The following is a 26,480-nucleotide window of genomic DNA, read 5'->3' on the forward strand; positions in this document are numbered from 1 at the left end:
AAACATGAAAGTCTGAAGAAAATCAAACAAGAGTTGAGATACATATCCATGTCCCTCTTTTCATGACCTAGGCAAAAGTAACATCTTAAGGATCCCCTTGTAATGCCACTAAACCTAACAAGCTCAACGACTTAAGCCAAAACCAAAGACACATATTCCAAGAGCACTGTAATGCCACTTCCCAAAATCATTTGGAGGCTCCGATCAAATGCATATCTACCAAAATTGTCCATGGAATCATTTGGAGAGTCAATGTTTGTATCTAACAAAATTGTCCATGGAATCAAGTATAACTTTTTTTGTCATCAACAATGACCTAAATGGGCTCTGAAGGATGACAACGTTATTCACTAAGAGCTTCTCTTATGCAGATAACAGCATATGAGTGGAGGACCACATTGGAGTGTTGTAAGAGTTTTTCTAATCTTTTTCGAATAAAATGTTCTCCAATTACTAATTTTTTTTTAACTTCAAATTAGTATAATTTTTTTTTCCAAATATAGAGTAATCTCAATTTTCAATCCATTTTCAAGTTAATTTTTTTAATTTATAGTATACCCCTTCAAATTTTAAGTGATTTCACTTTAAGAGTTATAATTAGTTATTTGAGCAATGAATTTCTTTTTTAAAAAAAAATAAATATATGAGTTTATGAACTTACGATCGATCTACATTGTATTCATATAATATAAAAATCTGTGGAATTGTGATGCATGGAAGTTTTGACAAAAAGAAGAAACTTTGGTAAATTTGTAAATTTTATAGATAAAATGTAATAACAAAATACAAAAAAAAATATCTTTAGAATTCCTAGAATAGAAAATTGAGTAATATAAGTGAAAAATTGAATAATACATTGGAAATGTATTGCAAAGGGCTTGAAAAAACCGAAATAACCCCTAGAATAACTGAATTGCATAGGGCTTTGGTAGTTGACTACAAAAACATCGTTAAGAACTTCTAGGACTTTTAGGCCTTTAGGCTTTTAGCATTCGAAACCTGTTGAGATCGATGCTTTCCAACTCCGGGGGAATATGGTCTGCGAACAGAGCCGTGTTCACATTAACTGAGGCCTTAAAAATTTTCTAGAAAAACAAAAAAATTATGAGAAAAAAATTAACAAACACCATTTTGTAGAGATTTAACATTTTTTACTAATTTTAATTTTGTTTTTAACTATTTTTTATATGATAAAATCATAGAAACTATGTTGAAATATGCAAAAAATATCTATTTTTAAGCTTTACAAGTATATATATACCTTTCAAATTATGATATGTTTGATCTTTTGGTAAAAATAAATAAGCTTTTTAAAATGTTAAAAAAATTGGCCTTAAGCCAATGTTTCAAAATCTATTACATGGGCCCGGCCCTGTCTGCGAAGAAGCTTTGAACATAACGGAGATTAAAATTAATATAATACTAGCAAATAAAGATCTTACCGTTAAATTGGACCACAGAAGAAACATAGAAACAAATGGGGTATTGTAAAACTGAAGATAATTTCATAGGTGAAATCTGTATATATTCGTCAAAAAAAAATTATTATGGCTCGGTTGTAATTACTAATTTCTTCTCTATTTAGGTAGACAATATTAATGAAGCCAAATATTGAAACCGAAAGGAGTAAAAAAAAAAAAAAAAAAATTACGCACCTCGCAACCTACAACAATCTATCAGACTGACACTATATTCTCGTGGTAGGGCTCGTCAATTTGGTTAATGTCAGACTTTCTTAAAGAAAATCGATACAATTCATGGGAGCTATTGTTTATAGTCAACAATCGTTGTTGAATGGTTATTTCAGATTCTTATGTGATGTTCTGCACTAGACATGATCTTATACTATCATCATCACATTAATTGATACTCGTTTCGAGATGTGTTTTTTCCTTCCCTGTAGCATGGTCAACTCGGACTTTTTTGATACATATGGCTCTCTTTCTGTCTATACCTCTTGCAGATATTAATGTATTTATTTTTTGTGTAAAAAGAAAAGGAGATTAAATCAGACGTAGGCCTCTCGTTTACATACAACGATCGATTACCATGAGTCGATGTTGAGTTATAGATATATAGTGAATAGTTAACGAGTGTGTCGAGTCATTTTCAACTATATATTTGTAACTGTTGCTATATTGAATTAATTTTGGTAACACTTCTTTAGTATCACCTTTATAGGAGAAAGAGAACATGAATAACACCAAACATTAAAAAGTCGGTGAATTTTGATCACTGACGCTACCGATTTCAATAGAATGATAATGATCCCTAAATGAACGACAAACAAAAAAGATAATGATCCCTAAATGATATTTATGCACAAATCACCAATTTTACTTGGCTTCCATACTCCTATTTATTACTACATAACAACATGAATTTATAATCTTTTTAACTTTCTTTAATCTCTATAACCTAATTAAACTAATTTTGAAAAACGTTAGCAATCTGGTACAAGTTGCCATCGAGATTTGCTCACAAGAAATGTTCATACTTCAAAGGGACCAATTTTCATCTTTTATATATCTTTTTGGACTTTGATTGGCGTTGGCGGATTGTGACTCTCGCTATACTCTACACCACCATTTCTGCCCCTTTCCTATATCCTACATATAATTTTATTAATCTCTATATCATATAATTTTCTCTCACTCGCTTAGTGGCATATAGGCTCCGATCAACTTCAATTTACATTTAACCTTTCATCATTTTTCTAAAAAGATGTTTCCACGTCATTACTTAGTTTCGTTTAGCTGTTTATTAAATATAATATTTGTATAAATATATATAATTATTTATCTATATATATATTGCCATCAAAAAGACATATATATATACATACATAAATGCAAAAATTCAATAGCTTATAACAGTATCTTACTCTGCTCTAGCATTTAAGAAAAACAAGTTCAACTGTTCATGTGTATCAGATAATCGCTTCATCATTTATACCCGTACAAAAACCTATGTAAAACAAGCAGATTAAATGGTGTGGAATATAATAGGTTCTTAAACACATAAGAATGGGACGTGCATACAAGAACGAAAATATCAAAAACTTTATTTATAACATATGTAACCGTTCTAGTTATTTTTACCATTTGTAAAGTATTTATGCCTTTAGGTTTCAAAAAAAAAAGTATTTATGTCCATAGGCCCAAAACATGAAAAATGTGAATTATACATTGGTACTAATTAATGAATATAACCGGATAGATCTCAAATACGTTTTTCAATCCAATAGAAATGGAATAGTATCGATAACTTAGGATATATATACGCACACGTATATGCAGATGTAATTATATATGTGCAGTTTTACACTAAAACACTAAAAGCTTCAACGCTGTAGATGTTTGTTTATCATTGTAATAGTGCTATGTTGCTGATTATCTAACTACCCTACCCACTAAGGGTTTGTAGCATGGTCTATCTTAGAGCACTATCATCTTTTATTGAAACCAATTAACCACTATGGCGGCTTGTCAGATAGTGGCTATTCTTCAATGATCAACTCTATAATCCTTTTTCTAGTTGTAGATACCTAGCGTGGTTTCATACTTTCAATTTCCATAATATATCATCTATGATATATGTATAAGTAACATTAGATAAAGATTATAGAAATAGCAACCAATAAAGATATATTGACTATTGACTGACTTTTGAACTCAACAGTGTAGGCCAACTCAAGAGCTACTCCAACTCAACCTAACTCTGATTATTTATGAAGACTAATTAACAATGATAAGGCAAGATTTTAATGTAAAAAATTCTTATGCATGTTTGACATTATAATAACATAGATAGTTCTCATATGCATTTATTTCTTTTACACTTATATAGCATATATTTTCTTACACTACTAAAGTAGTATATTGATTATTGGTTGGTGAATGGTGATATATATATATATATATACGTGTTATGTAAGACTAATTATATCCTAACACATTCAACCCCAAAAATCGTATGGCAATATGCAAGTAGGTTTATGTTGTGTAGACTCTAGACATATAACACCGTATATTTCTAAGTATACGATACGTATACAGAACCACACACATGTGAAACGGACCAACATGTATGAGGAAATGGTCCCATTGAGAGAGATCTCATGACTTCAAATCAAGAACTGGTCCAATTACAAAATGGACACGTAAATATATACAAAGCTTAATCTCCATATATCTCTCTAATGGGTCTACACACAGCCTAGCATTTTTGTATTTTCTGCACTGTTTTTATTTCTTTCTATTTTGTAACTTTAATATTTACCTTTCATTTTTAGTTTCATCTTTTCGTCCCTTTAATGTTTTGTATCCGCCCTAAGAAAGTCTCACACTTTCATCAATGAGTCTATCTGCGTCCTTTGATTTTGTCACGGCTAATGAAATCAGAATTTGTAAGAAAATTGTGAGAAATAGGAAAGCACATAAACAATATAATTTATACTTGCTATTTCAACGTCACTTTTTTCTTGGGGTATAATATATCAACGTCACTTTGAAGTTCATAAAAACCTGGGGCCTTTGAAAGATGTTGTCTCACATATTCATACATCTTTCAAGTAAAATCCATTATACTTATATGATTCCGTGTAAATTATTGGTCAGGCATGCTAAATGTAAGCCAGCAACATTTATGGTGTTACATCAATTTACGACAGAAATATGATGGGCTAATTCCAAAGTAATGGGCCTAAACTGAGACTGTAATTGGCCCATTAATTACAACATGAATAAAGTAATGGGCCTTTTTGAAGACGCTTTGTTTGCGTTTACGCAGTTTCTTCTCCGGCGAAGAAGAAGAAGAAGATAACGAAAGACACAACCATGAACGGAGCTTCGCTCTGCAATTCCGTTTTGCTCCATTCTCAATCTCCTTCTCGTTTGAAGTCATCGTGCTCCTTCGCTTCTTCTTCTTCGTCGTCTGGTTATCTGATTTCTCCCTGTTTTACAAGTTCTACATATATCTCATTTTCTCATCGAATTCGACAGAGATTTCGAGCATTCGTTGTCAAAAGAAACGATGGGTTTCGTTCCTTCGCTGTAAACAAACGAAAAAGCGGCAGTTCCGGTGTGATGGAGTCGGGAAGCAGTATCGACGACGATGATGGGGAAGAAGAAGACGATGATGAAGAGGAGGATGAGGATTGGGGTGAATTTGATTTAGAAGGCGAAGGAGATGGAGACGAAGATGAAGTTGAGTTTTTGCCAATGGGGAAGATGAAGAAATGGTTGGAGAAAAAGCCTCGTGGGTTTGGGGTAGGTAAAAAGTACGAAACTTCAATTGAAGATAAGCTGCTCGACGAAATTGAACAAAGCTGGAAAGCTCAAGCTGCTAATCTCAATAAGCTCAAGAACGATCCTCTCAAGCGCAACGATAGTCAAATCAAAGGTTTCGTCTTTCTTTCCTCCCAAACAATCCCAAATTTCTGACATGACTTATAGTAGTAGCTTGAATCTCATTTAAGCTTTTGTTGGATTGTTTGTATTGAAAAAGGACCTGGAGAAACTCAGATTGGGTTCCGTGTTCGTGTGACCAATCTTCCTAAGAAGAAGAATGTTCACAGAGATCTTAAGGTTGCTTTCAAAGAAGTAAGTGGTATCTTAAATATAGCACCAGCTGTGTCAGGGAATAAGAAGACTAAAGATCCTGTCTGTAAAGGATTTGCTCTTGTTGATTTCAAAAGCGAGATTGATGCAAATAGGTATTAGAGACATTGTTGTTTGTAAAATTAGCATTTCTATCTTTGGTGATAAGGCTAAAGTTTGTTCTGTTTTTTGTTAGGTTCGTGGAGCAGTTCACTGGACAGAGATTATCATTTGGAAAAGTTATAAAGCAAATCAAATGTCAAGTTGTGGACTTTTCTTCAAATCAATCAGTGTCTGAGGAATTACGCTCAGATACAGTCTTTGAGGAGCTTCCGTTTTCCGGTTTAGAAGCAGTTTCTAATGCTGATGTTGCTTTCTTGGATTCACAAGAAGAATCGGATGATTCAGACGAAGAGGTGGATGAAACGGAAGCGGAAGAAGAAGAACGAAATGGTATCTCTAGCAGCGTAGAATCTCCTATAGAACCAAGACGTGATTCGAAACCTGACTTAAGGTCTCAGAAACAAGTCGTGAAGCGTGAGATTGGAGAACACGAGGAATTAGAGACGTCTTTAGTTTCATCCCTGGCAAATAAATCCGAGGAAGCTGTAGGAGAAACACGCCTGGATGATGATGAACTTGATACGGCTGATGTAGAAGAATTTGCTAAAGAGAATCTTGAACCTCCGAACAGTTCAATGTCATCCTCAGATGAAAAACGGATAGATAGAATCCGTAGGCTGGAGCTTAAGCTTCTTGGTAGAGAAAAGCTCTTGAGCGGAGGAGCTGACTCTGATCAACAAGAAGCAAAACCAGCTAGTAGAGTCGAAGGGCAGAAGAAGGAGAAGAAGAAGAAGAAGAAAAAGATTCTTGTGAAAGGGAAAAAGGCCTCAACGATAGAAATTCCAGGATCTTCCAAGAGGTAAAAAGCATGCAGCAATCTTTGCTAAAACAGTTACCAACTGTAATTATTTTATTTTACTTAAACTGATTGATTTCTTGATATTACAATTTCATAGGTTAAAGGTGAAGGAAAAGGCTCTCTTAACCGGTGTCTTAGTCAAGTATGCGGCAAAAGCTGCTTCAACCTCAAATGACGAATGATCATCACAAAAGTGGATCTAAGTGTTAGTCTGATCAATTTTGTTTTGGAGGAATTCTCTTAATCAATTGCTAGTAGATAGCCATCTTTTTTCTGTTCTTGTAGAAGTATTACAAGATACAGACTAGACAAAGGATAAGGGCATAAAACGTTACATGAGGATATGCTTTTCTGTCTCTGTTGCTTCTCTTGTGCCATTTCGTGGATACAACGATGTCGGCAAATTTCATTTTCAGAACATAATAAGATTCTGACTATTTGTTTCACTTAATTCCAATCATCTGATTTATTTCACTTCTTTGGCCCTGTTTTAAATCTCTTGTTTATGTCTTTTGGTGCTTTGTTCACTTTCATTAGCGTTTTAGCTGCCATTTTGACAACGATTAGTGAGTGTAACATTAACGCAAGATTTTGATAACAAACTCATCATTCATAGGACTCGCAAGATGTCAAAAATGTATTTTTCTTTATCTTTTTTTGAATCATAGATTTTAGTTCAAAGAAATAACAGATGTTTTGCTCATTGTGGGATACAATTCTGATAAAACATAGGATACCGTGTGACATACTCCAAGTGGGTTGATGTCTATCATATTCTTGCGTCTTTATAGGAACATCCATAGCTTCGTGTGATAAAATTGTTTCTGCCTATGTAGTGCTACTGAATGTGACATATTTTTCCACTGATGCAGAACCTGAGATTAATCGTGGTAATTCGGTTGAATTTATGCTATAATTATTTCAGAATCAAGATCCTGATATCAGAGTATATGACATGATCAATGAGGAGCCAAGCCAAGTAGCCAACATGCTTTGATTAAAAAATAAACAATGTAAGAATTCTAAATCAAGATTAAATCCATGAAATAAACTACATCAGTTAGTTTGCCATTTTGATTTTAGAGGATTTTGTTTATTTTTTATTCTTCAAATCCTCTGTTATCAAACTAATGATTTGTAAATGTCTTCCCAGTTCATGTGTTATTGAACATGAAATTTATGTAAAATCGATCAGAAGTTATGTACAATGAAAATTTGATGCAAAATCAATCAAAATGATTTACGGAGAGAAACCTTTTCCAGCTAAGCAGAAGGAAACAAATGATAGAAATAACATATAGGAGCATGAAAATTATAGATAGTATTCAATATATATATCATCTTGGATTTCTATGTGTCGGTACGAGTTGCAAGGACGGAACAAACTGCGACAGGCATAAACTTGACTCGAAGCACAAAGTATATGCATCACCATCTTTACGAGTTCCGTAAGATTTTGCATGTGTCCTAAAATTACAAGCTAGAAAACATTCGCGGTCTAAGTCCCACAGGTAGATGACGTTGATATCAAAACAGTTGACTGCCATTGGAACACAGCTACGGCCAAGCCCTAGACAAGCCATGTTGATTTCCCAAACCTTTTGCCAGTTGCAAGAATCACCACACTCGAGCCTCCAAACCCTAACATTATAGCTCTTGTCCTCTCTTATCAATCCAACATCAACAAGCAAAAAATACCCTTGTGAGGTGGTGCAGATAATCTTATCGCATGGAGAGAAGCAGCCACATAAATGGATTCCGCTCACAGTATTACACCACCGAGTGTCTTCTTTCCAGGCGGGTGGGCTTAGAGCAAGTACATCAGTAAACTCATCTTAGGAGTTCACCAAAATATATTATTATTATTTTTTGGTTTTGTGTTTTGGGAAGAGTCTGCCGTAATTCTGGTTCCATTAGTAAACCTAATAATGAGGTTCACCAGAATTAAAAAAAAAACGGTTTTATAAAGTTCCAAAGTTCCATTACTCTTGATCGAAGACAAAAACAGTTCATCAACTATATACAAAGATCCATTGTTCCAAATAGCTACAGATTCAAAGCAAGGAAAAGCCTGCAACTCAAAACCAACAAACTCATGTTCCAGATTACCAAGTATCAAGCATTCTTCTTCAACTTTTTGATCCAGCCATCTGTTGGCGATGTTCACAAACCCAGCCGGAGGATTGAGGGATTAATGCCTGAAGAAGTAAGACCAGATTTCTGAGATCCATAAAGAGCTTCGTCTTGCTTCTTCAGCACCGTGTATACAATCCTGAATTTCCATGATCTGAGTCATCTTTATCAAACTACTTTTCCAATGAGCAAACAACAATTACGAGCACATCCCAGCTGAATTATAGGAAAACAAGAATCAAAAAGCTAAATCACCCATACCCAGAAAAACAAACAATTTCACAAAACACTAAATCATCAACCCTATAAAAACGATACAATGAGAAAATGCAGGAGTATAATTCCCGTAACAATTCCCGAATCAATACGGTTTCATCGGGTATTCAACCTCCGCCTCTTCTGTCTAGAACACTGATCAAATTGTTGCTGAGTAAAAGAATTCGAAATTTCCCCAAATTCGAAACCCTAAAATCCCCAAATCTGTTTCAAAGTTTAACAAATTAAAGACCACAAAGCTTATTACCCGGATGCTTGGAATGGATCTTGATGATGGGATTAGAAGTCTACGGCGGCGTGATTAAGAGTTTTCTCCGAACTGAAAATCATCTGGGAAGAAGAAGAGAGAAGAGAGTCGTGTGAAGGAGAATACCCGATGCCAAAAAAAAATTGTCCCCAAATTTTTCGACCAATCAGAGCTTTCGATGTATGCATGATACTTGGACGATACCGTCTCTTTAGACTCCTCAGGAAGAGGCGGTTCATCAATATTGAGCCATTTTTCTTTTTTTTTAATGGTTTTTGCCTAAAAAACTGAGCCATGAACTCTCCATGATCCTCTGATGGACATGGTCTTATGGCTCGGAGTTCATCATCGTGGGAAAAGAAATCATAGACAATAACACAGTAGGAGTTATCAAGCCAGTGAAGTTTCCCATTCAAAGAAACGGGAGTAGATGTGGTGAGCATGGAAACACCACCACCAGGACAAGAGACTTGTTTAACACTCCATTCACTCGTATCCGATGAAAAGATCTCAAAACTCCATGTTGGAGACCTAATTAACGTTAGTGCATCCCTATGTATCCGAACCACCTTGTAGCCTAAGAGGGCACCATTGTGCATTCTTGTCACAATTCCCGAGTCAAAGAAACCATAATGGTATGGAAAATGTTTTCTAGGAAGAGAAGGAGGATCAGGGAGTTGAATCCATTGTGGTAGCACTGGATTCCCAATGTAGTAACGTATCATCATCATCATCATCATGTCCTCCTCCTCGAGAAGACGCAGCAGAACCAATCCATCGGTGCAAGCCAAAACACAAATCTCTTTGATCTTCTTGCTCTTGTTTTGAGTAATAAAACCACTCGCCAAAGAAGAAATGTTAACCTGCGATGATGACTCACGTGGTAAGTCGAGTTTCATCTCCTCCAAACTAGAATGTAATTCGTGAAGGATCGACCAATTATAACAAGAGGTTGAATTGGAATTGCTATGGTAGAGATCTCGGAAGAATGCAGATAACGTTAGAGATTTCCATTCTCTACACACTAACTTGAATCTAACGATACTTTGCACCGGTAATCTCGCCATTATGCTCATCACTATTTCCTCCGGAAGATACATATCTCTCTCTTTCCTTTTCTTCTTCTGTCTTCTAGTCTCCATCTCTCACTCTGATTTTCTCCTTCTGAGGTTTTTTTATTTGTTTGTATTCTATGCGTGTTTGTTGTGCTATGAGTTAGGGTTTCTCCTTATTTATATCTCTTTGCTCCACAAGAGTTTTCATTCGTTCATATCATATATAGACATAACACGAAAAGGAAAACTACTTGTCTCCTGATAAAATTTGGATATATTCCGTTTCACAAAACAAATAACAAAAAAAAGCGGAAAAATTGTCTCCTATCGAGTTTGGATATAGTGGTGTATTTTAAATCAGCTTTGTAAATGCGTCAAGGTATGGGAATAGAAACATGCAACGTAGCAGGATATGGCGGTGAAAAAAAAATCTTTATGTAAGTAAGCCTGAGGCTGCGTTGGTGTGAGTTGGTTTTTATTTTGTATGTAAAAGTTTATTCGTAATTGAATGGACCAGAAAGAAATGTTTGATTCTCTTTGGTAAATGTTGTTAAGAGAGGATCTATATGGTTCTATAACTAGGATGGATATATATAACTAGGATAACATGAATTCTAGTTTGAGCTTATCTTATATTGTATATATAAAGAATACATTTGTGATCGATAAAGTTAATCAAGTTTTCCAAAAACTCTCTCTAAGTTATCACATGTCACACATAGTTCTAGTGAAAATATCTTAAATCTAATGTTGTTGACTTGTTCCGTTGACAAATGATTGACATGTTCCATTTATGGACATTTTCTTAGGAATGCATCATGCTCAAGCAAACTTGGGTACAGATGGTAGTTAGAATCCATTGGGCTCTGTTCTCTTCCGTGGTTTTCATTTGTAACTAATATAATGAAAAGGGAAAAATAACAAAGCTTTGTGCTTAATTTATTATATACAGAAAGTTCAAGTGAAGCAAGTGTGGGGTATAAGAGAAACAGAGAGGTTTGGGTCTGTTCCTTATCATTTACCACATAAAGAAAGAACTAAACCAACGTGGAAATAGTCTTCTCGTCTTTTGAAACTGCTTGGTAAGTAGATAATTTGCGAGTATCTTTGGGTCTTGAATCCGAAATTGTCACTTAGTTTTTGTTTCTCCAGAAATCTGTATGTCATGAACCACCCAATCTTTCGGTGAGAATTTGGCTCTGCTTACAGTATGTCTTTTTTGCTTGGTCCACTTTCATCAAAGGGTTTATGATTAGCGAACCCGATGTTCAAAGATGCCACTCTAACAATAACACAACACTGAGTGTCATTGACGTTATGGAAAAAGGAAAAACAAAAAAAAAAACTCTTTCGTAGGACTCGCAAGTATATGCAGAGATGGAAACATCACAAGATAGATGAAAAAGTAAGACAACTTTTTTTTCTTTTTTGATTTCAAGGAAATAACATATGTTTTGCTGATTATGAGACAATTCTGATAGAAGTAAAACATAGGCTTCTCGTGTGACATCTTTCAAGCGAGTCAGATGTCTATCAAAATCTTGTCGAATCCTAGACCAAAATATCATTTCCTCAAATGGCGCAGGAGCAGTATTGGGAAAAGTGAGAATGGAAGAAAGATTGGTATGAATTTTTTATCACATAAGAAACTTAAAACAACCTCAAATTCATCCAAATTTGTTTATTTTCTCTTGCAGTGAAACCAAATCTCACAAGTGGGATTTACAATGCCATACTAATTTGTTTATTCCTTCTTCGGAATCTCAGCTTTCATTAGTTTTGAAGCAGAATCAAGATCTTGATACCAACCAAAAAAGTTGAAAAGCCAAGCGAAATATGCTTGATTCTTAGTCAAGATCAAAACCATGGACTAACACTAAAACACATGTCTAATGTTCTCAAGCATTCGATTATTATACCAAGAAAAAAAAAACACTATTTTGCAATACATTTTGAAGTAGCAAAGATTCATAGAATTTCATTTCTCAAAAACCAATTAGCAATGAGAAAAAAAGAAGTTTAGTGTAATCTATGGCCTTATGAAACCTTAACTAGCTCCTAATACCAGTCACTCTTAAGCTCATAAGATCGAAGCTCATAAGATCGAAGATCCAAAGTAAAACACAGACCTGGATTGATTTGATTTGATATCACTCCAAAACAACTTTTGCACCAAGTGCCTTCAACTTCTCCAAGATCTTCTCACCTTCTTCTTTCGACAATCCGGCTTTCAAAACCGAAGGAGTCTTCTCCACCAATTCCTTAGCTTCCTTAAGACCCAAATCAGTAAAACTCCTTACCTCCTTAATGATCTTGATTTTAGCAGATGCTTCGAAACTTTCCAACCTAATCTCAAACACTGTCTTCTCCGCTTTAGCTTCCTCACTCGCTCCACCACCGCCGCCGCTTTGTCCCTGACCTACTCCTCCGACGATCCCGGCACCAGCAGCTCCGGGTTTCATGACGGCGACGGTTGGTAACTCCGTGATTCCTTTCTTCTGCATGATGATCGCACCGAGCTCGGAGATTTCTGATAACGTGAGAGATGAGATCTCGTCGACGAGTCTGAACACACGCTCCGTTGGAGGACTACGGTGCTCTGTTGGATCGAAAGTCGCTGGATCGTAATCGGTTGGGAGCTTCCTCTGATCGATTTCTTCTTCTTCTTCTTCTCCTTTATCCTCTTTTCTCGCCGGTTGTCCGAAACTCCGGCAATCGCCGATACGAGAAACAAGTGATAATCTGGAGGTTTGAGCTAACCTATTCGATAAATGTTGACGGAATCTGAGAATTAAGCTCATATTTAGCAAGCGAGGCTCTAGTATCTTCACCGATTCCAGAAACGGAGCACCGGAATCTCACCGCGGAAATAGGCAACGAAATGGGGTTTTTGCTTCATCTGGGGAAGATGCCCTAAACAGTCAAAAGAGATTATGCAATGGCATCGAAAAGCCCATTTATCTCCACCTAAAATAAGCTGAAACCCAATACTCTTTTGGCCCAGCTAAACTTGAGACCTTTGCGGTGTATTTGTAATGAGTTTTCAGTAATATAGTTACTAGTGGTCAAAAACAAAAAAAATTATGATGATATCACGTCTCTAAAATGAAAACAAATATTAAAAGGCTTTATATGACACAAAATCAAGGAAATTTTAAATGTGTAGAGACCCTGAAAACCCTAATATGTGGAGACCAAAATGGTTCTTTCCAAAATCACTCACGATGGTCCTTTTCGTTTCCTTCTAATAATAATCCGATAATTTTCATAATTAATAAAAACCAACCACACAATTAATTGAAATACTTTCTTCTAAATTGATGATGTGAGCGATAATTCCATTAAATTCTCTTTTCATTATGATTGCTCACAAATTTAACTAGTACTGTTGGGCCCACCGAAAGCGGGACCCTCCAAAAATAGGCGTATGCCACTTAGCGTGGAGAGCACACGGTATTCTTTAGTAAAAGGCGAAAGAATAGTTCGCTTTGTGCTCACCACATGGCTGCGTGATTTTTTGAAGAAGGAACGAGAGTTATTTATATTGCATTTTCTGCTGCCAATTACTCCGAGTCTTCCGATGTGGGACACTGAAACGAAACACCAATAAGCGCTACTGATTTAAAACTCTGTGGGCTTTGATGGCCAAAAACTCAACTTGGGCTTCAGATACACTCGTTCTTTTTATCAATTCGTTCATATTATTCTAAAAAGCTGTCAAATCTGCATTGTTCACTACTTCACTTAATCAAAGCAGTAAGGTCGAACTGTTGATGGTTGCAGCAATGTTCTCTAGTGAGACAGTTACGATTACAGTTGTTGCGATGTACAACCAAAGTAAAAATACAACGAGGAGCTTCTCTAATTGTTTCCGTTTGATCCCTTCCCTTAAGGTTGAAAGAAGGGAGTGCAAAGTGTCGGAATTGAAGAAACTCAGGAAGTTGTAACCAACCAACAAACCTCCTGTTTGTGTTGTTACTCCAGGGGAGAAAAGACATGCACCTGTCCCAAAGGGACCAAACTTACATAGCAGTAAAAAAAAGTGGCATCAACAAGTCTGAGATTAATAACAGTTTTCATTCTAAAAAAGGAAATTCCATAACAAGCTGCTCCCATCACCAACTTGTATAGCAGAAAAACGGAAATTCCATGACAGAAGAATTACAAAAAGAAGTTCTGCCTACAAATTACCCAAAAAGGAGGAGTTTCGGTTAAGAGTTGCGGTTTTGACTCTCAAAACATTTCCTTAGTTCCTACCGCATAGATGCCAACAAAACTAAAAGAGTAAGAATCCAGCGAGAGACCAAACCCGCCTGTCTGTCATTGCTACCGGTTTGGAAGGCAGGCTATAGCCTGAAGAATCTTCTTCCTTGGACCCTGCATTGCATCAATGGAATGGTACCAAGTTCAAGAAATATTTTAAAAGAACAAATCAAATCCCAATTGTTTTTTAGATCGATAAGCATCAAAAGGAAAGTACCATTGGTATGATGAGATCTTTAAGATCACTTTCTTTCATTTGCTTTATCGTGGTCATATCCACCTGTTATCATATTAGTCGAGTTTGTTATCAATGGAATATTAAGAAACAGAGCTCAGACGACAAGTTAATCATCTCAGCGGATTCATTGGTAATTTGATACAATCTATCTGTGTTCTGCTGCACATTGAAATGCCAATATGAAAAACACCCAATAAACTAGCACAAAGGCCACAATGGCAAAGCTATAGGACAAGAAAAGAATGGCGCACTTACTTCCTCTCTCTTAAAGGCAAGGGAGTATTTTCCCAGTCCAATTGAATTTAGAAAGCCATCAACTGTTAGAGGCTCTTCCACCTGCTGTAGCACCAAGCAGATATACATGGCATATTATATAACACATGTATAATAGTTTTGACTATCTGAACACAAATGTTGCATTATGGGTCATAAAACAGAGGTGAATGGGAAGGACTAACACAGTGTTTAAAAAGAGAAAGCAAAAAGCAAAATTATCGTCAAAATTGAGAAGAAAAAACAAAAGATCTTACAGGGAAGGGACTGTTCTGCATAATACTTCCAAGGGGAGGAAGCTGACTCAAAGGAGGCAACGGATGAGGGTTTGGGACGGGAGGAGGTAACATTGGCCTGGAGAAAGTAGTACCACTTGCTGGTGCTTGACTTTGTAGTACACCTCTAACTGCATATGGTGACGCTCTCACATCATCAAGCATCCTGCTTTGTCCACGAAAATCATCGATGTTCCTAGATGGAGGAGAACCCCTGGAAGAACCCATGTAGCTTCCAGGATTCCTAGGAGGGGAAAAACCCCTGGAAGAACCTATGTAGCTTCCAGAATTCCTAGGAGGAGAAAACCCCCGAGAAGAACCCATGTAGCTTCCCACATTTCTACTTGGGGACAGAGTCCTAGAACCACTGAAGCTTCTGGTATTCCTTGGCGGTGATAGATCCCTTATCCTTCCAGCAGTTCTTGGCGGTGATAGATCCCTTGGATTTCCAATCATCCTTCCACCATTTCTTTGCGGTGATAGATCCCTTGGAGCGCTAAGCATCCTTCCAGAATTTCTTGGCGGTGATAGATCCCTTTGATTGCCAATTATCCTTCCAGAACTTCTTTGCGGTGATAGATCCCTTGGAGCGCTAATCATCCTTCCAGAAATTCTTGGCGGTGACAGATCCCTTGGAGCGCTAATCATCCTTCCCGCATTTCTTAGCGGTGATAGATCCCTTGGAGGGCCAAGCATCCTTCCCGCATTTCTTGGCGGTGATAGAGCCCTTGATAGAGCCCTTGGAGTGCCACTGATACTTTCAGCATTTCTTGGCGGCGACCGACCCCTGGAAGTATCCACATACCTCTCTGGAGATCTTCGTCGTATATCATCCAGAGTCCATGGAAAAGAGGAACTGCTTGATGATAGCATCTGAGAAGAATCACGAGCAGTTCTCGATGGAGGTAACGGGTCATCTCTTGGCTCAGCCATACGAGGTCGAATATCAAGGCTACGAGGAGGCTGCTCACTCCTAGAGAGCTTCTCACGAAGATCAAAAGTGCTGCCTCCATCGCTCTGAGCTCGTCTCTGGACATTTTTTTGCATCAGTTTGAACCGGAGATCATTTTGACTGATCTGCAAATCTTAGTAACAAAGAGTGGTGGGTCAGAAAATCAGCAAAGCTGCCAGTCTGTATCCAGTAATATATATATATATCTATACCATTTCCACTGAAACTTCCTTCCCCTCTTTGCCTACACAAACAAAGAAGAGCAAAAACACGGTATTTAGGCGCAGCAACACATGCAAAGAATTTAAAAAAATCCAAATCCCAGAGCATATCCCATGAATCCATCTATAGTAATCAGCATTCCTTATTCCCAACCCCAAGAACCGAAAAAAGGCCTAAATTTCATGACAATAATAGAAAACATCACAAATTAAGAAGTTCCTGAATATTCAATATGCAGCAATAGTGCAATACAGATAACATAAGAAGGAAAATGGAAACACCTTTTACTGACCGCATCACTTCCGTAAACAGAACTATCTAACTGATTCCCTAATCTTTCTTTGACAGACCGCTTGGTCCCAACTCTGGGCAACTCATATCCGGCATCTAAATCACTTCCATCTCGACTTACCACCTGCAAAACGGGATATCACAAAATGAACAGTTTTCTAGACTCGGCTCATTGGATCCTAAACCAGCATATTTTCTTCGTATAACCCATCTACGTAAACAGTGGAACAGACCCATTTCCAGATTTTTCCAAAGCCCTATGATAATCCAGTTACCATCACCAAAGCAACAATAGACTGCAAAAGTAAGAATTTTAACGAACTTTGGGATGAACAATTAGCATCTCATGAGAGGAAACGTACCTGGCCGCTACGCCCTAGAGTAATAGTGACCCTACTCCGCCGAGAAGCTTCTGACATTTGAGGAACTCAAGGAGGAAGCCCTAAGAGAACCAATTCTAGCTTAAAGGGAGATATAACCCGAGAGCGAAAAGAGGCCTCACAATCACCTCCTTCAAACCCTAACAGTATGGAGCCGAATCTACTCAAAATCACACAGAGAGTACAAATGTTCCTGAAAAATAAAGGGTATAATCCGAAGATACGATTACACAGGGTACCGTAAGATCCCAGCGAATTTTCCGATGAGATAAACGTAGAAGAAATCGGAAAAATTATTTACGTGAAGAGACGATCGTGACGGGGACTCGCTTTGAAAGAGCTGTGCGCAGTACGAATCAAGAGACCTGACTCTGAATTGGTGGCTTCGCCCATGTTCATCAACTGCAAATGAATTTAAGAGATGTCCTCGGATTTCTGCATTATTTTCACATTTGACCCAATTGTTTCATTTACGGTCTATTGTGTCCTTTATTAGTACCGAAATGCAGACAATTTTGTTTTTTTTAACCAAGTACTATGATATTGAAGGTGAATTATGTATTTTTAAGGTTTAAATATATTGAGAATTAGTTTGAATCATGAACGGATGTGAAATATTGGTCGTCGTGTTTGTTATGTCTTCATACCTTTTTATGCACATAATTGATATATTTTAGAAGAATATTAAGCTCATTCCAAAGAATACTACATATTAGATAATTCTAGGTTATGAGTCTGTGCGATCCTGTCGTGTTCCACTATTGAATGTCGAATCAGTTACATTGCTTAATTATAAAATGAGGTTTTAATTTGATGAGCCACTTGAGGACGTAAATTGTGATTAGATACCATCTCGTTTTACAGGAGATATGGGTCATTTTGGTTATGTTGTGGCCTGGCTTTCGTCATTTTCATGTTTTACTTGTCAGTGTGATCATTTACCCATAAAATTATCGAAGAATGCTTAACAAATGTAGCTAGAAACGTAACCATTCATTTAATTAGCTACTACGTAAACAGAACTACGTACACTAGATCATTCAAAACTTCAAAACATTTGAAAATCTCAAAAGTAATATATATTGCAATTACCTGCATGTTCTATAGTTGATTTTGAAAAATCTATGTGAACATTTAATCGCTTTAAAACCTTAAAGAGTCATTAGAATGAAAAAAGACATGTCAATATGCATGATTCCTTTTGTCTGTTTAGTTCATAGGAAAACATTTCCCATAATCGTTAAAATGCTAACAACGGCAATGGTCCGTAAAGGTAATATTTAGCAAAAAAATCAACCAACAACATATATATTTAGCAAAAAAAAAAAAAAAAAAAAAAATCAATCAACACCACCTAAATCGTAATCGCAATGAAGGATATATTTTCCATAAGGCCGATACCTTACTGAATTCAACGTGAATCTAATAACTAATTGACTACTAATCACCAAAGTATGTAATCAAAGAAAGAAAAGTAAAAGTAAAAAAAAAATGTATAACACGAAGAAAGGAATTTATATACAGAAGTATGTATATGTGAAATGAAAAACTGTAGGAAAAAGAACCAACGTCTGAATACATGTGTATATATATATCCCCATCCTTTAACAAAAAAAGAATCAAGATTTGAGGTAAGAAAATCAAAACTAAATAAATCAAGGAAGTAAAAAAATAATTTCTATCTACGGTGAAAACCACAAGAAAAATCCGACGGTTGACAATAATAGACTGAAAATCGTCAACCTCGATGAACCGTCGATTCTCCACGCGGCACCAAACCCAAAGGTATCTCGTTGCCGAGTAGTGGCGGTGGACGGCGGAGACGTGCCGTTAAAGTTAGGGTTCGCACCGTACAAATACTGGATTCCTTCCACGTCATCATTCGTCAAATCAACTTTACGCCTCCCCGTCGTGATCGTCGGATACATAATCGATTCCTCCACCGAGGAATGTCCTAAACCGAGAAGATGACCGATCTCGTGAACCGCCACCGATTCAAGATCAACCGCCGCCGTAACGGAGAGGAAACTATCGAGATCGCCGGAAACAACCCAGTTCTCGTCTGCGTCGAGGTGAAATTTCCCACTCGGAGGAGAGAAAGCGTGAGCCAGCGTTCCCAAAACGCCGTCGAAAGGCTCGCCGTCTCCGTGATCTCCGGTGTAGAATCCGATCGTGATATCGGCGGTGGAGAAAGACTCGATTTTTGTGAAATTCAGCTCCGTCACTTCCGACCAACGACCGAAGGCGCGTGAGAACACGCTCTTGACCTCCTCTGTTAATGGGTTTCTCGGGTCGAACGCGTAGGTCAGGTCACGACGGTCGCTAGGCCACCGTGGCTCGCCGGGGAAGAGCGTGTAACGTTTCACCGAGTGAAAACGCGGTCGCCGGCCGCCGGGAGAGAAGTTGACCTCGAAGGTCTTTCTTCTTCTCTCGCCGTGCATCAACGAAGTTCCGTTGACCACGTCGGGATTGCCGCAACGAGGGATCACGATGTGTTTGATTGTTAGCGCGTCGAGTTCTCCGGTGACGTTAAGCCGGAAATTTTTCTGGTAGAGTTCGACGGCGGATTTGAGGATGTCATCGAAATCGTCTGTGAAGTTTCCGGAAAACGTTTCGGGGATGTAACCAAAACGCTGGAAGTATTTTTTGATGCGGTTGAGACCGTCGACGTTTTGGCCGTGGTGGCAGCCGGTGAATTTGGAGAAAGCGTCCCAGAAAACGCGTGTTGTGTTACGGAGAGACGGTGGAATCGCGGTGGAGTTTGGGAAGAACCAGGCGGAGACGGGGGAAATAATAAGGAGAAACGATAAAAACCCGAAAACGCAAAACCTCATGGTCGTTTTCGGATTAGAGGTAAGCCACCTAAAAAACGAAGAAGAAAAAAAGAATTGGGAGATGTAATATTTAGGATTTTAGTAGAGACAGAGAAATGAAAGCTAAAAACAGGTAATGCCGTTTGAAGCTAGTTTTTATATTTAAGAATTAAGATAAATTGAGAGAGTTTGAGGTCAGCTCCTGCGTTTGCGTTTTGTGTTGGCGGGTGAGGAGTCGTTGAGAATCGTTTGCGTGTTTGCCAATTTTCCTCTATTTAGTATTATAAATTTTAAGAAATGGTGAATGATTCCAATGGAAACATCTATTGTCTTGGTCACGTTCAAACTTCGCAGAGGTCATCAAGAGAGAAAACTATTGTTGCCACAGAGAAAATTCGGCCTGGTTGGTAGAATTTAATCCGGTTTAATAGGAAATGGACACTAACCGATGGTAGATAACCGGTTTTAAGGAAAGTGAAGTCAAAACAAAGGGGTTGAACTAGTTTTTGTTTTGTTTCAAAGTGGGAGTTGGTTTGGTCGGAAAAGTCATCAGCGAATGTTCGACTTACACGTTTTAAAGACGTCACAAGTTTATATCACCTAAAATCTGATGTTACAATCTTTTTTTTATGTTCAACAAATGGTAACAGCATCTGACTTGGCTTCACGTCATACCTTTTGTACGAGTATGTAACTAAATTACCACAGATTAACAAGTGTTCAAGGATTTTCTCAGTTCTTTATGCAATCTCATTAGCTCTCTCAAATGACTTACTGGTTCAACCATAAATTGAACCAACATTCTCACAAAATATTGTCTACTCAATAGCTACTCAGAAAACAGATAAACATAAAATCACACAATAAAATTTCGCCAAAGAAGCAGATAAAGCAGAGGAATAAGCACTAAGCAGCCAAACATTCGATTTAATAAAAGCATCATCATATATTCACATTAAGATCGTTTTCAAGCGTGGTGTTCTTTTCTTATAACTAAAAGGGTAACGCTTAATAATAAATAAACTAAAATAGACAAACACAAACAGAAAGACAGAGAGACACACATGTTAGATTCATTTTTCCTAACACTTAGAAGGCCTCTCATAATCAGAAGGCAAAGAAAGGAAATTCTCGTTCATATTGGGAATGGTGTTATAAGTTATAACTAGGTATCTCCAATCTGTATTCACCCAAAATCTGAACGGGTTAAAGAAAGTGGAGTTCATTCTGGTTCTAGGCCATCACTGGCCAGAACACAACTTGAAAACCACTTTAGAGCCTTTCAAGACCAGGAGAAACGAAAGAAAACTCTTATACATGAAAGAAAACACTATGGAGAAGAAACATAACAGTTTGGACAATGATTAGTAAAAATCTGCTTACGGTTATCTATGTATGGTCACACTTAATTATAGTTCAAGCTCTAAGATTCGTTTCCCTCTATTTTAACTATATGGTTTCAGCTTTAAGAATACATTATGATCATCTTCGACCAATAATGGTTGCCAAAATATGCCAGCCTTGTTGTTCTTCATTTGCTCAGTTCGATATCTCAACAAATGGGAATAAAAATAAATTAGAAGATGAATGGAAAATGTTTGAACAAATGAAGATTCATTGAACATGCATGCAAAATGAGGATATTCATTCTTTGACCAGGTATAAATAATTAACCCTAACTAATGGTCACTTTATCACGCTCCTTTGGGATTTGTATTCCAAGTTCAAAGTTTTATGACTCCCAAGAATAATTATTATCATTTACTGTTTGATAAGAAACCTCTTGAGATTCCTAACCTTTGGGTTCTTCACTATATATACGAGGGAAATCTTCACGTTACTCATCAAAGAGTGTTATCCCTAAAGTCGCAGTTACATCTCTTCCACATTTGGTTTCTACTCGTTTTCCTTCAACTCAAATGGCCAAAAGTGAAAAGTTTAGCTTGAAAGTTCTCATCGATGACAAGAGAAACAAAGTTGTTTTCGCTGAGGCTGATCAGGACTTTGTTGATGTTCTCTTCAGTCTTTTGACCCTCCCTATGGGTAAAATTGTTAGATTGCTGGAGAATCATAAAAGTCTGAAGACAGACGTACTAGGTTGTTTTAAAAACCTTCACAGAAGTGTTGCGGATATGGGAAACGATCATTTTGAGACCAACGCTTGGAAGAGTATGTTGCTGCATCCGATCAGTAATAAGGAGTTCCATTGCAGAAATCTCAAGCTGAACATGAGTCATGCTGATCCCAACAAGATGTTTACGTGCCCACGCTATACATGCAGCAGCAGGGCATACAGCAATTTTAACACCACAAGATGTACTTGTGGATGTTTGATGAGCAATCAAAATTGTTCTCCAGACGTGATTCCATGTAATGCATATGGAGTATTTGTAAATTGCCGATCCTCATTCATTGTCACTGATGATTTGAAAGTGTCAGAGAACTCTATTGGTGTTATCATGAAAGTTCTTAATGATCTAGGGTATACTGGATATAGTGGTCTACGGGAAGTCCTACTTGATGTAGGGTACGAAGAGGTACGTATTGGCTTTTTGCTTTTTTATTCTCTCTCTCTCTCTCTCTCTCTTTCTTTCTCTCTTTCTCTCTCTTTCTCTCTTTCTCTCTTTCTCTCTCATTGCATCGCACGTATAGCTCTTAATATATAACCTTCTCTGAATTTAGGTTCTGACTCTACTGGGATGTTTATTCACTTCAGAAGTTCCCTTGACATGCGCATTCCTCAGAAAACATTGCACGACAAGGATGCATAAAATGTTGTCTCCACCTGCGCTAAAAAGTGGGGATGTAGTAGATGCAGCCAGAGCGTGTTCTGTGAAAGTATTTGTTAGAAAGCTTGACAGGGAGGTTCTTTATGCCGAGTGCAATGAAGACTTACTTGACTCTCTTCTCAGCTTTCTGGTTCTCCCTCTTGAGTTGGCTTGCTCATTGTCTAATGACAATACCATTTTGGGATGTGTTGGAAATTTGTGTAGAAGTCCGTGTAGAGGAGGAGCTTCCAAAAGCTGGCATCTTCCTGATTATTATATTTGCAGTAACAACAATCTTCTTGATCACCTTCGCAAATCTTATTCAATATGTGGGACTGGGTTTATGCAGAAAAAGACAAAGTTTGTTGTGTCAAATGATCTTATTATAACTCCGATGAGTTCATCTTCAACCATTGGCTTGTTGAAGAAGATGCAGGTAGACATCAGTGATCTCGAGGAGTATCAGATTAGCATTTCCAAAGCAGAGGTATGATTGTCATATTTCCTTCTTTTAGTTTTATGTTCTTTGGTATATGATCCATCTTGCCTCAGTGTGTTTAATGTTTCTTCATATTTCTTCTATTGCAGCTCATTAGCATTCTTAGAGCTTCCTTAATATCCTCCTCTGCATTGACCAATGGTCTCTCAAGCTTGCTCGTGAAGAAACCAAAGCAAGAAACTTAAACTCCATTCAAGAACTGTGTCCGAGGATCATCCCTTCTGGTTTCAGATTCTGCAACAATTATTTCTAGTTTCACTTTCTCTGTTCTTTCAAGGCTTTCAGGATTTTTGTTTGGGCTTGATGCTCTTCTTTCTCTATGCATTTCGTTTCATTGTTTTGAGAATACTCATATGAATCATGGTGCATTTTCTTTTACTCTTTATTATTAAACTTTAGGCATCTAGCGAAACACAAGAACCAAACACCCACTGAGACTAGATAATTTACTGTTGAAAACCAAAACCACCAAGGTATAGTTAAGCCAACATTGGATTTGATAACACTTCATTCATATATTCACATCAAGATTGTTCTCAAACGTGGTTTTCTTCCCCTACATAACTAAAAAGGGTAAAACTTAATAAATAAAGCAAAAGTAGACAAACAACAAACAGAGAAAGAGAGAGAGAGAGAGAGAGAGAGAGAGAGAGACAAACATGCTAGCTAATTTTTTTTTTTCCTAACACTTAGAAGGCCTCTCATAATCAGGAGGCAAAGAAGGGCAATTCTCGTTCATGTTAGCATATGGTTGAATGGTGTTATAACCAGGCAACTCCATTCTGTATTCACCCAGAATCTGACAGAACTCAAGCTTCCCTTCCTCTGTGTTACACCAACTCGGTAAGCGCGTCTGGTTTTCTTCAAACAACCTCAGTGTGTACGCATCTCGAATCTGAAAAAAGAGAACCAAAAAACCGCTTAAGAGTAATGTTAAATGGAAAACAAGGATAAAGACTTGAGTATTGAAAAAAAAAAAAAACACACAGTGAATTCAGTGACTTGAATGTGATCAGCGAGAGGGCCAAATACACCAGCGGCTTTGTACATAGCAAGAATGAAAGCAACGCAGGTTGTTGATTTCCCGTCGCTATAAACCCACTCATCCTGTTCAGGGATGGTGAGCAGTTCATCAAACGACATTCCACGCCTCGCTGTTTCTTCAAGAATCCCATACAAATCCAGATCCTGTAATAAAAAGACTTGTTAGCTCTATTCAGAAGACCAGGATAAACAGTTTCTTAAAGAAGAACGTATATAGTTTACCTCAGTACCAAGTCGTTTATTGAGTGCCTCGTTCCACATATTTGCGGCATATGATGGTTGTACACGAGTCCACATAGACATGACAGAAATAACCTGGAAAGTCCAGTCCACATGTCACTTGTTTATCACCATGATGATGGATCTTTAAAGGAAAACAGAGGTTAAGAAGTACCAAGTGAGCATCAAGGGGAGGTGGGTAGTTATCGGCAAGAGTATCAATCCAGCTGAAAATCATGTTGTGATATCCATACGGTTTGCCTAACATGCTTCGTGCATATTCCCACGCAGCAGTATTGTTGAACTTTGCTCGGATATCAGGATGTAGAGGTAGCAAAGCTATTTGAGGATTTGAATTATCCTTCAATGTCAAATCCCACCATTCATCCCAAGGAATCACAACAATGATTTCTTCACCCTGTGAGAAACAAAAAAAGAGAGTAAAATCTCTATTGTAAAACCTCTATTTCCTCCAAACAAATGTCTTACCTTCTCGTTCTCATGTCCTGATTCACCAACCCAAAGATTCCCCAAATCATCCTTCAAACAAACAGCAGTATGACCAGCAAAAGCCCCAGTCACCCATTTCTCCAACGTCTCAAACCCTCCCCACCTACCTCTAATCTTTGACACAGCCAAGAAATCGCCAGAATGCACATCTTCTGGATTGATTGTGGACCGCCAAGGTTGAGGTCTTTTCTCAAACGTAGCGCCCATATGTTTCGTCAAGAAAGCCAAATTCGCATTCTGTCCCCAAGCAGTGTTGGAGAAAAGTGGCAACACATCTATCAAGGAAAGCAACGTCCCAAGCATCCCTGATGGCATTAGAAACACTGAAACTCCATGCTCCTTCACCTACTCATCGAAAATTCACATAATAAATCATCAACAGCCTCTTGAGACTTACAAGAAGAAAAACTAATCAAAACTTACATATTCCAGTTCAGCTTTCTCTTCCCAGGAATCAAAGTTCAACGTATGATCTCGGGCAGAGAAATAGTAGTCCCAGGTGATCCTGTACGGCGTTGCAAAGACATATATGTCCATGCAGGTCAAGCTATGTGCCTCTGATGTCTGCAAAAAATTTCCCATAACCAACTCAATTTCGACCATAAATTTGAAAATTTTAGCAGCAAGCAGCTCAAAAGATTTCCCAGGTTTTCAATTTCAATCAACTTCACATAGTCACGTGTATTCAGTAGAAGATAAATCATCGTTTTTTCGAAGCTTAACAAGGAGAGATTTGAGAAAATCAAAACCTTAGAAACAGATAGTTACGAACCTTGAGATGGAGAACGCCACCTCCAAGCCCAGGTTCATCGCGATCGCTACCGGTGATATCGAGACGAGCCTCGTTGCCATGAAAGCAAGCACCTTTCCACTCAAGAGACGCGTTATTCGGAGTAACGGACCCGATAAAAACAGGCAACAAATCCACGGCGCTGTGGAAGCTGTTCAAAACGGGCCACGACACTTGGCGAGGCAGCATCGGAAGAACATCGTTGACGCTGAACGGGACCTTCAGGGATTGACCCAGGTCAACGCAAAAGCCTAAACCTAGAAGACATAGGAGCAAGAGGAGCGTCCGAGTCAGAGGTGGAGGGTTCTGAGACATTCGATCGGATCGCTCCGATTACTTTGCGGGAATTTTCAATTAGTGATTTTGAAAACTTTGGTCCTAGAACTTTGGGTATTTTTGGGGAAGAGGGTTTCTCGTGCTGTCAAGATTGAAGATGATCCATTGGGATTTCTCTCTCTTCTCTCTGTTTCTGATTATTTTTTTTGGGAAATTGGACTTTGGGGAGATTTAAAAGATAAAAGATGAATTGGGATGATGGAGAAATAGACTTAACTGGCGACTTTTCTTAGAAACAGTTTTGAAGATTCTTTGCTTTGCTTCCATCTTCCACGTCGACTTGGCTCGTCGAATCTCCATAACCGGTTCTACGATCAGGGCCGGTTTAGTTCGGTGCTCATGTTCAATTGCTTCATTTAACTGGAATAGTTTCG

The 26,480-nt window shown here is 37.7% G+C and overlaps 6 protein-coding genes, 1 long non-coding RNA gene and 1 other non-coding gene across 12 annotated transcripts; 2 read left to right on the forward strand and 6 right to left on the reverse strand.

Moving 5' to 3' along the window:
- The first annotated feature begins 4,792 nt into the window (after positions 1-4,792).
- LOC18009467 (protein IFH1) lies at positions 4,793-6,968 on the forward strand. The gene is made up of 4 exons (XM_006390851.2): positions 4,793-5,403; positions 5,509-5,716; positions 5,797-6,522; positions 6,620-6,968. Exons 1-4 carry the CDS (start codon positions 4,839-4,841, stop codon positions 6,702-6,704), a joined length of 1,584 nt encoding a protein of 527 aa, XP_006390913.1. The 5' UTR covers positions 4,793-4,838; the 3' UTR covers positions 6,705-6,968.
- A 1,548-nt stretch (positions 6,969-8,516) lies between these two features.
- On the reverse strand, positions 8,517-9,370 carry LOC112084567. Its single transcript, XR_002898243.1, has 2 exons — positions 9,179-9,370; positions 8,517-8,871 (listed from the first exon to the last, which is right to left on the reverse strand). It is a non-coding gene; the product is annotated as an uncharacterized LOC112084567 (long non-coding RNA).
- A 1,810-nt stretch (positions 9,371-11,180) lies between these two features.
- Positions 11,181-13,170, reverse strand: LOC18008126 (50S ribosomal protein L7/L12). The gene is made up of 2 exons (XM_006390853.2): positions 12,363-13,170; positions 11,181-11,515 (listed from the first exon to the last, which is right to left on the reverse strand). Exon 1 carries the CDS (start codon positions 13,032-13,034, stop codon positions 12,384-12,386), a length of 651 nt encoding a protein of 216 aa, XP_006390915.1. The 5' UTR covers positions 13,035-13,170; the 3' UTR covers positions 11,181-11,515; positions 12,363-12,383.
- Positions 13,171-13,623: 453 nt separating this feature from the next.
- Positions 13,624-13,740, reverse strand: LOC112087127. The gene has a single exon (XR_002899906.1). It is a non-coding gene; the product is annotated as a U5 spliceosomal RNA (small nuclear RNA).
- A 518-nt stretch (positions 13,741-14,258) lies between these two features.
- LOC18009275 (serine/arginine repetitive matrix protein 1) lies at positions 14,259-17,508 on the reverse strand. 5 transcript variants are annotated; one of them, XM_006390855.2, is made up of 8 exons: positions 17,429-17,508; positions 17,110-17,320; positions 16,738-16,871; positions 16,447-16,478; positions 15,265-16,367; positions 14,990-15,070; positions 14,714-14,776; positions 14,259-14,610 (listed from the first exon to the last, which is right to left on the reverse strand). In XM_006390855.2, the coding sequence occupies exons 2-8, from the start codon at positions 17,164-17,166 to the stop codon at positions 14,560-14,562; spliced, it is 1,521 nt and encodes a 506-aa protein (XP_006390917.1). In that variant the 5' UTR covers positions 17,167-17,320; positions 17,429-17,508; the 3' UTR covers positions 14,259-14,559. The 5 variants fall into 5 exon arrangements, with proteins under 5 accessions (XP_006390917.1, XP_024011720.1, XP_024011730.1 ...); XM_024155952.1 differs by having other exon boundaries at positions 14,990-15,073; XM_024155962.1 differs by having other exon boundaries at positions 14,990-15,073; positions 17,110-17,267; positions 17,429-17,483.
- Positions 17,509-18,606: 1,098 nt separating this feature from the next.
- Positions 18,607-20,160, reverse strand: LOC18008123 (metalloendoproteinase 2-MMP). Its single transcript, XM_006390857.2, has one exon. The coding sequence runs from the start codon at positions 19,959-19,961 to the stop codon at positions 18,810-18,812; it is 1,152 nt and encodes a 383-aa protein (XP_006390919.1). The 5' UTR covers positions 19,962-20,160; the 3' UTR covers positions 18,607-18,809.
- A 1,699-nt stretch (positions 20,161-21,859) lies between these two features.
- Positions 21,860-23,392, forward strand: LOC18008120. Its single transcript, XM_006390858.2, has 3 exons — positions 21,860-22,477; positions 22,623-23,195; positions 23,297-23,392. The coding sequence occupies exons 1-3, from the start codon at positions 21,860-21,862 to the stop codon at positions 23,390-23,392; spliced, it is 1,287 nt and encodes a 428-aa protein (XP_006390920.2).
- Positions 23,393-23,681: 289 nt separating this feature from the next.
- On the reverse strand, positions 23,682-26,335 carry LOC18008917. Its single transcript, XM_006390859.2, has 7 exons — positions 25,753-26,335; positions 25,404-25,544; positions 24,960-25,325; positions 24,646-24,888; positions 24,474-24,566; positions 24,195-24,395; positions 23,682-24,102 (listed from the first exon to the last, which is right to left on the reverse strand). Exons 1-7 carry the CDS (start codon positions 26,083-26,085, stop codon positions 23,890-23,892), a joined length of 1,590 nt encoding a protein of 529 aa, XP_006390921.1. The 5' UTR covers positions 26,086-26,335; the 3' UTR covers positions 23,682-23,889.
- Between the last annotated feature and the right edge of the window lie 145 nt (positions 26,336-26,480).

This window comes from Eutrema salsugineum, unplaced genomic scaffold, assembly GCF_000478725.1.
Source record: "Eutrema salsugineum unplaced genomic scaffold, Eutsalg1_0 scaffold_9, whole genome shotgun sequence".
NCBI lineage: Eukaryota > Viridiplantae > Streptophyta > Magnoliopsida > Brassicales > Brassicaceae > Eutrema > Eutrema salsugineum.